The sequence below is a fragment of the Phalacrocorax carbo genome, chromosome 6 (genome assembly GCF_963921805.1).
Source record: "Phalacrocorax carbo chromosome 6, bPhaCar2.1, whole genome shotgun sequence".
Classification (NCBI taxonomy): Eukaryota; Metazoa; Chordata; class Aves; order Suliformes; family Phalacrocoracidae; genus Phalacrocorax; species Phalacrocorax carbo.
Genome location: NC_087518.1, coordinates 48,052,932 through 48,071,382, shown reverse-complemented (window position 1 = coordinate 48,071,382; position 18,451 = coordinate 48,052,932). Strand labels below are relative to the sequence as shown.

At 37.6% G+C, this 18,451-nt stretch overlaps 2 protein-coding genes across 4 annotated transcripts in view; both read right to left on the bottom strand.

The window, feature by feature from the left end:
- Positions 1-18,451, bottom strand: part of AGBL4 (AGBL carboxypeptidase 4) — a 984,974-nt gene that overhangs the window by 368,976 nt on the left and 597,547 nt on the right. The window lies entirely within an intron of this gene.
- BEND5 (BEN domain containing 5) overlaps positions 1-18,451 on the bottom strand; it is a 32,484-nt gene that overhangs the window by 3,321 nt on the left and 10,712 nt on the right. Inside the window, exons 2-5 of one of the 3 annotated variants that reach the window (XM_064455130.1) lie at positions 13,764-13,897; positions 11,710-12,079; positions 5,331-5,479; positions 598-811 (exon numbers count right to left, since the gene is read on the bottom strand). In XM_064455130.1, the coding sequence (XP_064311200.1) occupies positions 598-811; positions 5,331-5,479; positions 11,710-12,079; positions 13,764-13,897 (867 nt within the window). Of the gene's footprint in view, positions 1-597; positions 812-5,330; positions 5,480-11,703; positions 12,080-13,763; positions 13,898-18,451 lie in introns of all 3 variants that reach the window. The other 2 variants (XM_064455129.1, XM_064455131.1) reach the window with 2 other exon arrangements.

Sequence of the window (18,451 nt, the reverse complement as noted above, 5' to 3'; positions counted from 1 at the left end):
ACTGAAAGTGTCATTGCAATTTTTCCTGCCAGATAGGTCAGCATTTTACACTTCCTATTCAAATTCCAAATGAAACGCAACAATTAAATTTTACTATTTCCATTTTCTCCACTTAAAAGGGGGAAACTATTCTTTCTTGCCTTTGAAGGTATGCGTATTTTTATAGTCACAGCTATATTGGTTTCTGTGCCTCATGCCAGAGTTGGCTAGATTCTGGATGAAAGAAGTGGTAAAGCTACTCTCAGGCTTGTTAAAAGGAATATATGCATTTTAAAAAAATCACTATGTTATGAATGAACACCAGAACAACATGTTGTTCTCCAGGCTCAGAGAGTCCTGTCCTGCAAGTGGATCAAAGTGATGATCTTCTTGAACCTTACTAAAGTACAACTCTTCAGCTGTGAAGGCCTGCACTGTGCACAGCTATTGCAATGTGTTTTACATTTCCTGGATATGTATGCACTTCACAATGCAATAGCAATCTGAATTACAATTTTTAATCAGTTAATTTTATATGAGCTGAAAAGAAGCATCTTTCAACTCAATGATTAATAGTTAAACTCCAAAGCAGGAAGCAAAAGTTTTCAAATAACCTACCTCTGACAATGCTTAATTTGTGAGGTGAGAGAGGTGGCTTGGGAACGGCATCTTTCTTTTTTTTGGTTGCAACTCCTGTGACACTTCTGTTCTTGAGAACATCTGTTCCCCAAATCATAACCGCTAGATTTTTTGTATACTTTGAATCTCCTTGTGTTACTTGCAGCTGGTGCCATTTCTCCTCATCTACCCAAATTCCACTGCCAAGATGGACCTAGAAGGTAGTAATAATAACAACTTATCTATGGTATGTAGCACACAACAGTATCCAAGTGCTGTAGGAACATTAATATTAGGTACTATAACAACAGTAATTAGGGCTGAACAAATCCATTTTGCCTAATTCTGAAGCTTCTTCAACTTTGTGGGTCAGGGAGTTCAAGTCAACCTCTTATATAGTTCCTTTCTGTAGTCAGTTCTTCTTGCCCTCTACTTCCCCCCTCCCCACGCATAGCCTACCTCATGAAAGACTGGTCATGATCAGAGACAGAAGGAAACAGTAAACACATCCAGTATTATATAGATATGCACAGCATATAAACCAAGCAGTTGCACCAGCCTAATTCAGGAGCAAGATGAAACACTGTCTTTACTACGAAAGCTTCCCTTTGGCTGAAATAGGCTTTACCCAAAGCATATTTAGAAGGCAGTAAAGGGGGAAATACTTCCTAAGTTGTATCCTGTACCTGTTCATAAAATTCAGCCTGATCATTTACAGTAACTAAAGGGGGAAAAGGGGATTTTGAGAGCTCCAATTTCAATATAAGCAAAGGGAGTTTGGAAGCTCTGTAAAACTTCCAGTTCTATCATGAAGCCTGCCTATCATGTATGATCAGTCTACCCAGGTGAACACTGTTTTGTGGTAAGGCAATGACCTATTGCTGCAACATCATAAACTTCCCACTATCCAAACAATGGCTAGCAGAGATATTTCACTGAAGTAGTAAAGCAGGATAATGTGGGTACTGGGAAATGCTGTGTGAAGCTATTGTAGCATCTCCAGAAGGAAGCTGCTCAAGTCTAGTTCTGCTTATGAGCACTGCTCAGCGTTGACACTCACAGAGCTACACCGTATCTCTACCCCAAGATTCTGAGTGCTCCAGACTTAAGATGAAAGCAGGATGAGAATCTGAGTACTGTCCTTAGGCTGGCGCTACATACGTTTGAGCTGACAGTTCTCCTGATAACCAGGACACCTTCAAGCAACAGCAAAGAAAATAACTCCACTAGTAGTCAGCCCAGGTCTGACATCAGTGCAACCAGTAAGCCCAACTGGACACAAGTGCTGGCCCTGTGCAGAGCCACAGAGAATATTTTGTACCATGTATGTCCATGCTCCTAATTCCTGAAGTACAGTGCACACACCTGAACTACCTCTGCACACAGAAAGCTTTGTTAACATGGTGATGAACTTCATTTGGTTGGACTCACACTTGCTCATCAGCCATGACAAGCTAATGCGTGACCTGGCTGTTCTAATTACTGATAAGAGTTCACTACAATGGAAAGGAAGAAGATAGAACTCACTTTCAGATGATTCTGTAAAAGTGCAAAATACCAAAAATATGTACCAGTTGGATTGTTATATCCAAAATGCAGGTTTCATAAAATCTGATCAAATGGAGGTTCTTTCCAAAACACTAACACTTTAATAAAAATTTACTGCCTCCTCATGATTAAAGAAAACCCTGTGAACAAAATGCTACGACAAAATTATATTAGGAAACTCTGCCTTAACTGTTTTGCTCTTAGTTTTTCATGTTTTTACTCCCTGCATGTGGCATTACATAAACTGTGCCTGCTATCCATAGAGATCCGAACAGTATCACATAAGTCCCATTAAATGCAATGAAAACTGGACAAAACTACTGTAAAATTTTATATACCCATAATTTTACTGCCTGTACTCAACCAAATACCATTTTTCCTTTAAATGGAAACCTGCTTTAATTATTAATGAGGGCTATGACCCAAATAAATTTTTTTATTATGACTGCATCCTTCAAAAGCAACTAGTTGTTTAAAAACTTAAATAGAAAAATACGAATGCTTTGGCTACCAGCTACCTTACAAAAAAACAAATGAAAAGTTTAACTTCCTCAAAGCATAAAACCATAAAGCAAGTTGCCTCTCCTGCAGAATTTTCTACACTAAAAGGATTCTAAGAAGCTTTTCACAAGTCCACGTGGTATTTAGATTTTGTAATGGACAGAAATAGAACTAATAATAGGCATAACATGAACACCCCTTTTTTTCCTTCCTTCTCAGTTGTCAAGCCTCTTCATAATGGCTTAAAAAAATTCACACTCTTTTTGTACTCTCTACATATTTTATAAGACAACTTTAATCAGAGTGAGCAGTCTGTGCTCAGAAACCAGTCATGTTACAATTGTAATTTAGTTACTTCCGTTTTCATCTTGGAAAAACTCATTTTTACAGTTATCTTAAGGTACTTAGAAAATAACTAAGATTAGGAATGTGGCATGCCAAATTTTGGATGCCTATATTACACTGGTTGTCGACTGCTGTATTTGATGAAAAATCTGATTCCCCTCTGCCAAAATTAGGGTTTGTCTTTGCTAAAGATTGTTTAGTCTCTTAAGCTACTACATTATTCATTAGCTTTAAGTTATTTAAAAGAACACAAGTTACAGCAAATACTTTTAATATTTATGTTTCAGACAGATCATCTCTTCTTTGAACATGCCTCATTTATTAAAAAAGTTATCACTGGTTTGAAACACCTACGGTAACAGCAATTACGTGACAGACAGCCACAGACACAGAAATCTTATGTCTCCCTTTTTCTATTTCTAGCACTGTTACGGCAAGGAATTTAATCTGTCCATGTCTCAGTTTACCTCTCTTTAAAACAGACTCGGTACTGCTTCCTATTACTCCCAAAGCTATGGGAATATTACTATACTCCAGATTCAGAAGCCATTTCCTTCTTGCTGGAGGAGCTGCCCCCATGGGCCAGACCCTTGGCTTGATGAAATCAATGGGAACTTTACCCCCAATTTCAGCAACTGCAGGATCCACCTTCAAGCAAACACAACAGAAACAGCAGCAAATTCAAAGCAATGCTCACCACCATAACTGCGCGAACCTGTGCAATATATCTAAAATGTATCTCAGAAGATGAACGCTTCACACCCCCCCTTCTGTTCTTTTCTTTCGATGAATGCCACAGGCTCTTTTTCAGTAACTCTGTTCTCCCTCTGGAGGGGAGAGATTTATCTGCTTTGAAAGAATCCTAAGATCAAATCCAATGACACAAAAGGCAAGATTTCTAAACAAGTATTTCAACTACTCTAGTGGTGCACGTCAATAAAGTAGTAACGAAAAAAGGCATAATTAAGGAAAACTGAAAAAAACCACCCTCCAACACTCTAAATAAATTATTAGTTCACATTTCTGGCATCTGAGCTGGCTGAAGTCCCAATAAATAGCCAAACTTAAAGACCGACCAAAATTACAATAAGTAAGTTAAAGAGATGTTAATATCTGAAAAGACAGAGAAAACTTCAGCAACAGAAGTGCCAAGAAGCTGGCAGATGAGATAAAGGTGCAAGAAAAGCTGCATATAATTACTAAGGACATGTCCTATCCCACAGATGTTAATCAGGAAAAAAAACCAAAGTAAACCAAACTCTCGCAGTAATACAGGCTAAGTTTTCCTTGCACAAATATACACAAAATATACAAGCAAATCATATATGTTAAATATATTAGGCAAGAAAAACTATCTGAATGAAATATCTTTCAAACTGTCAAGATTATTCTATTTTTCACATAAATTTTGTCCGCAACTATTATGTCGAATTCATCTTCAAGAACGACAGACACTTGTGCAGTCAATCTTGTAACACAGATCTGGAAATGTAATATTTCACGCTATTCCAGCAGTAATTCCACTGTGCACCAAAGCTGAAAGGGACATTTCCTCCTAAAAGGTTCTCAGACTATGGTACCGAATGCATACATATCTTAAGTAACAGGATCTGCACAGGCAATTCCGAAGGACATAGAGTTTTGTAAAAGAAATAAAATGTTCATTTAATGACAGTGGCAACAGCTATAAAAGCAGACTTCAGTAGATGAGCAGACAATGTGTTAAACAGCTGAAGTCTGAAAAACTATCAGTCAGGTTCTGGCAAACTGTAGCCAGATGGTATTTCACCAACTTTATAAAAGTATCTGTTAAGCAGCACTGCATCAGCTCAATTCAGTGGCAACACTCCTACCAGATTCAAGGGAGCCCATTTTCATTCCAGGCTTCATAATTATCTACTGCCCTTCAATTCAACCAAAACATGAATGCTTCCCTGCAACAGGACTACAGCACACTAAAAACAATAAAAGACTGTTTAGAAAACGTATTTTGTTAAACAGACTAATGGAATTTTATAATGTGGGTTGCTGACTCTGGCCTGTATTTGGTGTGACACCGATTGAAGACTATGCCAATGTGCTTGTGCAGGTGTATTTAATAATTATATTCCTTCTGTTACAGAGCATTCAATGCTCTCATCACTGAGAATAATTTTCTATGCTGTTCATATTTGTGTAATTTCATGATTTTCCTTGGCATAATAATATGCCTTTATAAAAGTTGAGGAAGTTTGTATAAGCTGCTACCATGCAAAAACCCCAATGTCATAAAAAATTCCACATGAAAATCACCTGATGGACATTTACAAACTATTCATGTTATATTTAATTTAAAATACCTTTCCATTCTCGAGAATATACTTGTCCATTACTGGAACAGGGGCAGGATAGTACGATGATGTATTTGCTTCCTCATTGAAGGTCTTCTGTACCTCAGGTTCAGGCTCAATTGTTTCTGGTTTTACTTTTTCAAGCTCAATGGCAGGTCCTAGACAGTTAAGAAAAGAGAGCTGTCTGCTATCCCAGAGAAAATGAAATCAATCACTTCATCACCCATGGTTAGCATAAAATAACACATTAGTCATTTTCATTTCAAAGTTAGAAAGCGTTTAAACCAAAATCCCACTTCCGAATGTCAATAAATAAAAGCAGGATAAGTAACCCTGCTTTAGAAATATTAAAATGTTTAATTTCAATTTAAATGTTTATTTTTATTCTTAAATCATATGGACAATTACAGCTACGGGTAAGATTGCTTCAATGCACGCTATCGAAATTATGTTAAAATGACACTGAAATTATAAACCAAAAGCAACAATAGTAATTCTTCAAATAAGAATTACTATATAGTTGCATAGAAACCTGCATAATTTACTGTGATAATTATATAAATTATCCATATAGAATTCCAAATTTCATAGAAATTTGAAATGTCTTTAGATATAACAGAGGTATATTAAAAATAGTGAGGATCTACAGAAATGCTACGAAGGAAACAGGCTTAGGCTACTTATGCTAAAGTATCATGCATAGAAAGAGTATCCAAGGTTAAAAAACCCCACATATATTAGAATTTTGATTGCCCAATCCATCCAACACACTGATTTTTATTTTTAATGTAATCAACAAAAATTAAGGACAGATTAAACAACACAATACTACTAAACATATGTTTGAGGCTTCAGAGGAGGATAATTATTTTGTCAGTCATCAACTTTTCCAGATCAAACTTATAAAGTGTTCCTAAAAAGACAGAAGAACAAAATAAAATAATTTGTGAACTGGATTTCATTGTTCCATTCATTCCAGTGGTTAGACTAGAAGTCTAGGAACAGGCTACAGCTCCAAGCCTATCATAGTCTCTTGATGTCTGTCTCTGGGCTCATGAGAAGCTCCAGCAGCCACTGAAGTTCCACACAGGGATGGTGGTCCATTATCGCAGCAAAGCTGCCAGCTTACACCTGGACACCAGAGTAATCAGCCAGTTTCAAGAACTATAGGATAAACTCACCCACTTGTAATAACTCTATTGTACCAGGTTGGTTCTGAAAGCGCTGCAGCACCCTATAGCCCAACCCTGACATCGTCAACAAATGACGATTCAGTTATCGGGTCACCATCAGGGTTCAGCATCCCTCCTCAGTGTTTGTACACAAAGACCAAGCCCTGAATAGATCTAACTCTGCAAGTCAAGCTGGCACCAGAACTCCTGTCTTGAGTCATGTTATCTTAAACAGTTCCTGTACCTGGAACAAGTATTCATTCGTCTTCCTTTGCATAGTTTCATTTACAGATTATTATCAATGATATCAGCATTTCCTCCAGTGTCAGCATTTGACATTTATCCTATAGCTTATTCTACACCTACATAGCTAGCTAAATATTCTCAGCTGACTGCCACTTGACACTCAGTAACAACTAAAAGTTGTCTTGGCAACTCAGACAACCCTATACTGCGGTGCCACCAACAGAATGTCTTAAGAGCCATATGCAATGCAAGCATGGCGCAAATAGTCACAAAAACCATATCATTTGCGTTATAATTTCATAGTAAACTTAATCAGCATCTCTACTGTCATGTATATGCAATTGGACAACCAAGAGTAATTAAACCTTCTATACATGAGGCTGCTAAACTGATTCAGAAGGGGAAAGACCTGAACTGATTAAACCACCCAAAGTCTGCACACATCTCAGCGTGGGCACACCTGAACAAGCAGATGCAGTGACGTAATTGCCAGCGTAAACTTAAGAAGTGATCTTTTTAAGAACACATTCCTCAACAAAGTGCTATTTTGAGTTTTCTTGTACTTTGAAAGTCACTTTGAGGAAGACACCAAAGTACAATCACCTTCTTCCTAGAGGTAAGCGTTTATCTCAGTTTAAACACTTAATAGTTGCTATTTAGAAGTCTTTTACTGTCTCCTTTATACTCATATATTGACACAGCTGGGATTTGGTTTCCAGAGCTCCCCAAGAAAATCAGCTGATTAAAGTCCCCATAACCAGAGCTCTAACAGGTCAGAAAACACTCTATTGCAATTAATGCTTTACTGCTTGCTTAGAAGTCACCAACAGAAAGGCTTTAAAATGTCTTATATTCTACTTGTCTTTTCTCCCCAAACAGAAATCTGCCTCTAACTAGGTAGTCTTCACAGCTACCTTCACCAGCTACTAAAAACTGCATTTTCAGTGCAGCATGTTGTGAATCAGACACGCAACCCACATTATTGCCTTACTTCTAATGGGAGCTGTGTGCCCACAACAAGAGTTGTATACCACACACCATACTCTAAAAGCTTCCTCTCTCTGTAGCTCTCACGCTCTGCGTCTTATTTTAAGGATGATAAATGGGACATACAAAAATATATGCCACTATCTAAAGGCTTAATTAACAATGATAGTACTTATGTAATCAGTATCATTAGAGAAAAAGACAATTCTTTTGAATGCAAAAAAGCAACAAATGTTTTATTGCAAAATCTTTCTCCTTCTGACTGTAAAGCTTCCATCCTATCTGAGAGGCCAGCAATTTCAAATGAAGGATGAAGAGGTAAAAGGCTTCCCTTCATCACCTCTTTTCCTCAAAAATGCATCTTAGGCTACACACTACTCAAAAATTAGTAAATAAGCCAAAACAAATTAACTGATACAGTGCTCAAGATATATTTGTAAGCAGCAAGCTGTTTTCCCACATGGTCTACCAGAATTTCAATGAAAACAACAGGAATCTGAGAAGGGGAAATACACTATATACATGGTACTTCCTGTGCTCATACCTGATGGAAAGTTTGGATTTTTTTTTTTTTTACATCAAAAAGCCACACAAATCTAGAAAACCCGAATAACAGTAATTCCTTACTTGTGGCAAAACACAAATACCATTTCATTCCCCCTATCCTGGTGTCAGTCCCAAAACACTGTAAACTGGATCACTGAAATTAAACTGGGATTAAAAATAATCACCTGGGGCACTGTGTGTGTTGATGAATGAATGTCAATGAACAAAAGTGAATATACTCCCTGACTTTAGAGCAACACTAATTCTTAGCAACACAACATGAAGATGCAGTATTTATCAGGGAGTGAAAAACACCCAAACATTATCCCTGCTACACCTTTACTACTCCTGGCCATATACAACCATAGTAAACTGCACAGATCTTATCCTGGAGACAACTTTTTTGTTTTAAAGAAGTTTTTGAAATTCCTATCTTTTGCAATCCACAGACTATTTAAAGTTAGGCCTATAGGGAAGAGTCAGTGATTTAATTCTCTAAATCACCTCACTTTCTGTTGATAAAAACAGGGCAAAGAAGTGTGTTTTCAGGTGCAACAGATCAAAGACAAACCGCAAAGGCCTACAATTGCAGGGCTTTCTGATCCCAAAGTAGCCAAGGGGAAAGAGGCTTTGGCCACGCACATTCTTCAGGGAGCTCAGGCAAGGGATACCGTAACCTTTTCCATGACTGTCATCATGTTCCCCCTTGCTTTTGTCCCTACAGCTCTGGTCAAATGCCTGCCTCCTCCAGAAAGGGAGCATATCAAAATCATAGCGAAGCTTCAATATATCCCTATGGATCAGTACTGATTTCACTACTGTCATTTGCCACATCCGCTTTCAAGGCTCTTTTAAAATAAAGAGCAATTCCATGTCACCATGTAGAAGATTAAGAACTTCACTCTTCCCACAAGGGTGGCTCAGGTTTAGTAGCAGAGATGAAGGCCTAGGTCTAAAGCAGAATACATTGACTTCTAGCTTCTCACTGAAATCAACATATTGATGGCAAATTAGGAGACTGAATACTTGACTGAATGTTAGCTCAAGAGGCTGTTCTATATCTGATCTGCAAGTTTAAAATGGCAACAGGCACGCGTTTCCCACAGCTGCAATTCATCAGCACAAAACAGCTGTCATCTCATGCAAAGAAATCAGAAGTCTCTAAGGTGAAACAGAAATGCAATTAGTTTGCATTAAGTCCAGCCTGCTAGAAGTGCAGCATAACATAAATTACATGTAATTTGAAACTGTAGGTTTAAGAGATCGCTGCAACAACTAAAGATGAATTCAGGATGTAATCTATTTTCTGAACAATTTTCACAGATTATTCACATACCCAAACATACCTCATTTATACGCTGGAAAAGAAAGGAAGACTAAAGCAGTCTTTACGTATCTGTTTCTTGATTAAAAGTAGCACTTTTTCATACTGCCATCAGACTCCCTAATTTATAATTTGCTGAAGATGCCTCCCTTTCTAATCATTCATAAGTTTTGTACTGATCTTTCACAGTAGAGAAACAACCAGATCGTAGAATGAGGCTACAAAGAAAGGCAAGGGTTATCAGCAGTTAATACACCGAGTCATAGGAAACACATCCTGTGAAGGACACAGCCCGTAGGGCCAAATTCTACTTTTGTCATCCATGAAAAGTTCCATACAAGTAACAACAACAAGGGATTTTTTTGGAAGTTACCTATAATTTATAATTATCCAGCTATGTGATTAAAATAATGTGTCTTCAATGTAATCGAGATTTATTTTCAGTTGTAAAGCAGGTACCAGACTGATACAATGGAAATTCAAGCCCAGTATTTAGAGAAGATTCAGCACTTTTTCCAAGAGGTTTAGGTTTTTGGGTGCTGGGGTTTTTTTTCTTTTTTTTTTTTCTTCTAAGCTTTCTTGATTTGGCTTAAGTAAAAATGCATCCCTTCTTTCTTAAAGTGAAAGAAACGAGACAGAATTCAGAAGCTGTCTTCATTTCATTGCTAGTCTCACCACTCAAATTGCTGTCAAGTCTACCAACTAAATTGGTATTTTATGCTGTTCAGCCCCATTGCCTACTAACATCTGGCTGGTACTCCATTCACATAAATTCCAGCTAACTACTTGCAGATGAAGAAACATCTTTCCATCCAAGGAAAATTTTAGAAAGCTCAGTGGAATCTACTGCCAACCACATCATGTTTTTTCAGACTGTGGAAACCTTGCCTATTTAGTTTTATTTGAAAAATTAACTAGAATGTTTATAATAAGTAATGACATTTTAATTATGCACAGTGTAACAATGATGAGCATTCACAGTCAAACACCCAGTTAAAATTGTCAGATGCTACTTCGAGAACCTGGCTCCAAACTTGCAGACACACCTTAACACATGCTACAGCACAGGCACATGCCTCCTCGGGTTCAGGTTTGTATGTTAATGTAACTCAGACCCACATGCAAATTACATGCACTCATTCAAGTCAAGTAGAAGAGCCAATATCCAATTTACATGCAAAAATTAAGTTTCCAGATACAAAAAGGCAGACGTAAGAAACAGCATGCTACGTTTGGATGCACAAATTTTAACCAAGTTTCAGTCACCGAGCAAATCTTCAACACAGCAGTACCACATTCTAATAGCAAATAAATATAAATTAGTAAAATATTTTAAGGTATTCCAAGGGTACCATCTTCAATGAAAAGGATAAACTTTTTATTTTGTCTTTTTTCCCATTTATTCCAACATAACGGTTAAATAGTTATAAACCAAAACAAATGAGCAACTGACTCAAGATATTGAAAATTCAAATCCAAATACATAAACCTGCATTTTGAAACAAGTGGTGATAAACGGGATGCTAATATAAAAAGTTTTTTTAAACTATTCTTTAACAATCCATTATTTTTCAGATAGCAATGGCATGGCTGTTTAAAGCCACTGCTAAGATGTTCAGGAATATATCACATCCTAATGAGCTACTAATGGGAAGAGAGGGCAGAAAACGGAAGGTAACACAGTCACTTACATAACAAACAAAATCCCTAACTGAAAAGAATAAAATAGTTTTAGCCCAAATACTCATTCCACTGTCTTTTCTTTCTTTTTTTTTTTTTAAACTGGAACATATTGATATATTTTGCAGATGATGCTTTATTATCTTTTTCAGCATACACTGGAAGGTCAAAGACTCTTTAAAATACAGCTGCTTAAAATGGAACTCTCATTCAACCATACCAGCACAAAGACCTCTACTATCATTGAAGAAAAACTCAGACATACATAGCATACAAATTCGACACATTGTACAGCCATAGCAGAAAACCCTTTTAACATTCAATGTCCAGTTTAACAACCACAGCTATTCTTCAAATAGGTTTCCATTACTATTGATCACACTTGCAAAATTCATTAAAACTAGTCCCATTTAAGTCCGGCACTTACCACTACCTAGTCTTAGAAGCAGTACATCCTGGAGTCTCCTGTTCAAGTCTCTGAGCTCTTTCATTTCTGACACGAGTGCCCCGTACTCCTTTAGCTTCTTTGCCTGTTGCACGAGCTGTCTCCGTGTTCTCTCAAGCTCCTGCTGAATGTGTCTCATTTCTTCTTGTTGCTGTTGGTAACTCCTCAGCAATTCTTCATACAGAATCCGAGGAACTACAGCATCATCCATGTTGTTCATGCTTTCCGAAGTCTCCATAAAAGCCTCCTCAGGACTGGAAGTACTACTGAGACTCATCCCATTCTGTTTTTCAAGGCGAGCAACAACTGCTTCAATGCTTTTGTGTGTACCTTCACTTTGTTTCCTCCCATCTTGTCTCTGCATGTTACAATAAAAAATAAATAAATTAGGAGAGCAGTACGATGTAATACAAATTGGGAACCATTAACATTCTTGTTTTCCAAAAAAAGCAAGACAAAGTCTGCCTGCAAAAGTGTTTTGCCTAACAGATTCTTGTGGATATACATCATAACTATCATGCACATGTAATTCAGCTAACTGCATATACAAACTTCTGAGGCAGTTAAAGGCCTTTCTTTCTGCATTTGTGCAACACTTGCAAATGAGTGTATATAGGTCACTTGATTCCATATACAAAGATAATTAGTTTCTTTAAAAAAAGTGGATCTGGATCTCTCTTCCTTTAACGTTTACCCCTAACATTTAAATTTCTGACAGCAATTGATTTTCTGATAAGTAAGAGAAAGGATCAACTATGTGCTATGTTTGTCACCTGTAATGACATCAGAGATGAAAGCAGCACATCATACAAAGCTGTTTTGCGAACAGAGGGCTTGTCCTTCCCACGCTTTGGGAGACAAAACCTTCTCTGACTATTCCTCTAGTATGTTTACCCAACGGCTCGATGCAAGTGACTGAGTTAACACTATCAGGGAACACCAAAAGAGAATTGAAAACACAGAAGATCGAAACAGCGTATCTCATCCAGTCTCATCTTCCTGATCAACTGGTTTCTTCACTATTATTGCATTGCATAGATGCATACATATATGCAATGCACATACTGCACTGCAGAGGCTTCATCTCCTTTGAACTCTCAGCAGAAATTTACCTTCAGTCATCTGCACAAACCCTATGAATTAAAGCACACCTCTTTTCTGGGGCCTGGATAGTGGTATTAAAATGTGACAGTACAGGTAAAAGTCACTAAGTTTTATTGGCCAAATATGGAAAAAAGCATTTGAACTTTCAAGGAACTGCAAGGAAAGCAAATGTAGCTCATAGGTTAGAAACAAGAAGCTGACAATATGAATTCCCATACCACAATATCCATGAGTAATGTGGCAGAAAATGAAATTATTTGATGTTACGCCTGCTCCACGCATGTTTAAAAAAAAAAAAAGCTGGCCCACCATAAAGAAATGTACTAGTATCATTCCTGCAGCTGCAAAACACATGAAGCCACAGAGCAATGTTTTATACTGAAGGTTGGCAGACTTTTAAAGAAATCATTTGATATCAAAAAAAATAAATATGTTTGCATAGTGGGTTTCTGGCATCTGGACCTAAAAAAGCAACTGGCAGTTGTAACGGAGGGATGCTGTCCTGTTGATTTGTCTTCTCACCCACTGCTGGATTTGGGAAGTCTCCGAGCACCCCTTCCAATTCCAAACAAGCAGAGTGCAATAGGTCACAAGTGCCACCGAGAACAGCTGCTCAGCATTCACGTAACTGGTGACTTTTAAAGTATTCTGGGCCAAGGTGGAAGAGCATTGTTCCAAAAATCAAAAATGGCAATTAAACTGCATGGATGGAATAAATAGAAAAATGTTTGATTGCACATAAATCTAGTTTTGAAAACCCATACCCCACCCCACACACACAGTTTGACCCAATTTCACTAAACACAGTGTTTCAAGGGGATCAAACACAGGCCTGGAATTCTCAAGCTATGACATCTGTATATGCCCCAAGCACTTCCAAAAAAATAATAATTTAAAAAAAAAGAAAAAAAAGAAAAATGAAAAAAATACTTCAGTACCTTACTGTGTCTAAGCTCCACATCTTCTTCCCCATAATCTGTAACCTCCCCAGCTTCTTCTACGTGATTGAGAGAGAGTTTGGGGATTTTAATTTTCTTCTGCATCACACTGTTCTCAAGGTCAGTTTTGTCCTCTAAAATGTATATTAAAAATAAAATTTTGTTACATTAATCAGTGTTCTTACTTCCAAATACTACATGACTTAGGCAAGACCAGTTAAAAAAAAAAACCCTCTCATGCTTCAATCCCCTCATAATACTATGATCAAATTAATCCATGGGGTAACTCAACTGATGACCACTGACAATCCTAGAGTTTCAACAGGGGATCAATCTGGCCAAGCACACGAATAAATATTGTAAAATGTCAAGCTAAATTCATGTGAGTGATCACAAAAGTGTCAAGAAGTAGCTTGTACTATCACTAAAATAAGAGTTAAAGGTGCTGTAAATAAAACAGCTTCCTAAAAACCATCTGTATTGCTTTAAATCATATTTACCAACATTATTTTCATATTCATAATCTGTTGTTGCAGTTCAAACTCTGCTCAGGTTTAAAGTGAAAATAAACTTGGTAATTCATCCTGTACTCTAACCATCATCTGCCAGCAGCACAGATCTATTTGCACACACCACAGATTCTGCTGTTCTACAAGGTGCAGGGCTGGAAAAGGGGATGCTGCAGGACAGGTTGAAAAGCGTTATTGACAAGTTGCATACGGACCAAATCTGTAACAAAATTACTATACAACCTCTATTTCACTAGTTAATGGTACTAATCATTTTCCTTTAGATAGACAAAGCCAATAAATGGTCATATTAATCTTTGAATATCACTAAAAAATTGAAGTAAAATATTTTGAAGTCTGAAACATTCTAACGTATCGCAACATTCAGTATTGAAAAACATTATTCTGAAAACAAGTTTGAAATATTCTAATATTCCTGAGAAGGCACAGAAGGGGCAGGAAATCAAGACTATAGTGTCTCCAAATGTGCCTGTGATCCATAAAATTCTTACAGAGCAGACAAGGTCTTAAAAGGTTCACAAGCTTGACTACCTGTTGAAGACATTGACAGGAAGAAATGCATTTAAAACTCTGAAGTATTGTCTTTGTACATTGAAAGCTTACGAGTAACAAAACATTTTGAGTCTTCCTATCCACCTGCAAACCGTATTTCACAAAGTGTCCCAGGAACATTTTTGAAAGTGCCAATGAGGATGGCATTTGTGAGCGCTTAGTTGCATTGACTTTTGCTTTCTCAAATTAGCATCTCTCCACAGGACCTCAAAATGGTTAGTGTTGACAGTGTAGAAAAGGGAAACAGGTAAATCACTGTTTAATGAGGAGCAAGGCATTCATTAGAAATGAATTACACAGATGAATGCAATTCATTTTGTTACAGATAGAAATGGATCTCTTGTAGGCAAATGGTGATATTACAGCCCAAGGCTATGTAAAGAGAATAGGCACAGAACATGCAGAATAAGACATTAGACAACCTGAAATGAAATGCAGATGGTAGCAATAAATACTAAGACAGATGCAAAAAGAAACAGATAAACAACAAAAACCAGCTAGGCTTATTTTAGATCATTCTCCATTCCCCAGAGCATCACGGATGCTTATCCCAGTAAAACAAAAAGGCAGTCCAACTGTTTCAGTTTTGAAAAATAAACCCCTATGTTTTCATTCATGTGGAAAATGTAGGTTCATCAGAAAAGTGAGATAACCCAATTCTACACTCAGAGAGCAGAGAAGAAAATAAGATAGCCCTTCTTAGAAAAAAAAAAATACAAATTTACAGACTAAAGGGCAGACCAATGGGTATTGGCACCTTCTTGGAAGGACAGAAATTTAATACTAAATAAATACATACTGAAAAGACCAAAACCCTATTTTTTTCTGTGACTATGTATTTTGGGATGTCTGATAGATTGAGGAATTCTTTGCTAAAGTATGTTCTGACAATTCCGTAGAGGAAGAGGAGAACGCGCGTACTGCAGAGCCAGCTTCTCTAGACTGCTTTGCCAAATCATCTTCCACCAAACGTGCAGATGAACTTCTACGTTTAAAGAATGCAGACCAGTTTCTCTGCTCCGAAACAACCTCACAACAAGATAGACACAATCCAACTACTTCGCATAGTAAAAAAAAAAATTGTCTGCTGGCAACTAGCTGAGGTCACCAGTAGCCAGAACCTCATGCAAACTGGAAACGGACACCAGCCATCCTTCCCATGGCCAGAAAACACACACGTCTTGAAACACACATGGAAATGGGTCACAGAGTAAGCGCATGTGCAGACTACACTGGAAGTCAGCAAATACTCTCCTATGAATAAAACAACATTAAAATAAAAACAACTTGGAAGAAAAGAAATATTTATCTTTTGATTTTGGCTTTTTATTTTTAAGTCAATTTATAAAGGTTATGAACACATTTTATGCACTGAACAACAGAAGTGACAGAAAGTACTTAGTCTGGGTTCAAATAAAACAATGCAAATTATGTGAATTTTTCATTCTCTCTACTCCTCTCCCCAGTTTCTCAATTTACCGATTTATATATTTCCTGACAAATGTTGAGTTTATACAATATTGGTGTGTAACTATCAACATGGTTCTCTTTTATTTGACTTTTTGATTTTACTGCTTATCCTGTAAATGACTCAGTAAGTTGAAGAAAGGAACTCTTTTCCCCACACAGAATTTGAAGAAACAATGGTGAAAATGAGTTCATATAAATTAAAGGACAGGAATTTTCAATTTAGTCAATGAGCAAATAATTTTATGTTCCTCTGCCTTCCAACAATACATATAATATTTTCTTACATATGCTCAGGTCTTTGTAGGCCTATTTATACCTAACACAATTAATCTAGTGTGTTGGATATGAAAAGACTTTTTGGTTTTGGGGTTGTTTTTTTTAAGTGCATTTCTAACCTTTGTTGTCTTCTACATTAGCTGCAGATAGAGCCAGAAAAGTCTCATTCTAAATTAGAGGCTAAAGCTGGAGTACTGGCTCTTGTTCTGTAAGCATTAATGGAATTTGGGAAGGGGCAGGAGGGAATGAGAGGAGACCAGGAAGAAGGGGAGAAACATAGACATGCATTTAGGGCAGTAGTTCTTAGGAATCTCCATCTGTTGTGCCAGCCTGCAAGAAGCAGGTACAAAAGAAGAACCCAGCAAAAGGAAAACATGCAGGACTTTGAGCCAGAAGAAAACCAGGATATGAACCAAACGGCTGGACAAGCTGCAATTCAGTGCCTTAAACTACAGAGCATGCTAAGGGAGAAGGGCAGTCCTAGAAACATTGTAGCTCAGAGCCTCATTTTGTAATGACCTGAAGCATTTGCCTGGACTTTGTCCCCAGTCATTTAAACCTTGCTACAAGTTAAAAATCACACCTTCCCTTAGTTGGCCAGGTCCAGATTGTCTTAAAGTTGCACCAGTGATGCAATTTTCAGTGTTCAGCCATACCAGCTACTGAGAACCAGCACTTAACACACCTAATTAGGTACTTGTAGCAAAATACACAGCGTAGAAGCACGACACAAGAATGGACAACATTAAAGGACAGAGGCCATCAACAAGGGACATTCTGAAGACACATGTCAATTAGGAAAAATTGTTTTTGTGCACAGGAGCCATAACGCCAGACAGAGAATGTGGTGTTCTGTGATTCAATATACAGAATAAAGCATCCTGGAATAACTGTACTTCACGGAAAGGTCAGACTTGAAGAGATCTTGCTAGACAACTCTACAAGGTACCGAAGTACAGGGTTCAGGAGCCAGTGCACCTGATGGCTGTATGAGGAGAGATGCTATCTACCAAAGTTGTTCAGGTAGTAAGAAGAAAGGGAAGCGCCGAGAAATTTCAGAGTGGCTGGGAAGATATTTGGCCTCAGCAGTGCTGGAAAAAAAAGTCAAAAAAGCAACCCTGCATTACGGAATCTGTATCAGCTAGAAAAGGATAAACTGTTCCTGGAATGTTTTCTTCAGTCAGGCCTTCATTTCAGTATCAAGATGGGTGGATCCAGGCCAAAAGGCTTTAAGTTAAGAGCAGCAGGGAAGTGAGGCAGACAAAGCAACTTTAACAGGGCAGGAAGCGAGTTGGTTAAATTCAAGTATTAATATGTTAGTGCTCTAAAATCGAAAACCCTATCGTGGGATGTAGAACACCACTATGGAAATCTCAAAGCCTCATTAAAACATTCCTTACTTTCTAATTTAGAAGTAAGGACTGAACAAAGTACTAATCCCTTCAAAAAAAAAGTTCAAATACTGATTTTTTTTTTTTCCACCTTTGAAGTAAAAACTGGAAAAAGGGAGGAAGAGCACTCTGCACTCCAAATGGATGAGGGATGGCAGGTCTGGGATCAGTCCAAGTAAGGGGGGCTCAGCAATGCTATAAATCTTACAATAATAAAACGAAAGAACCTTGAGCAAAATTCGTCCTTCCCCTAAGCCTTCAGAAAAATTCCACCCCTTGTGAAAAATGATACACTGACAGATGAAAAAATTTACCAACAGCCTTCCCATTTCTAGGCAGATACCCAACACATATGGGCAACACCTGTACCAAATTCCCCCCACACTGCTGCACTGACCTGCTTCACTACTGATTTAGCCAGGTTGCTTCTACAGAGCAGAGAATGTCACCTGCCTCAGCAGGTTGTGCA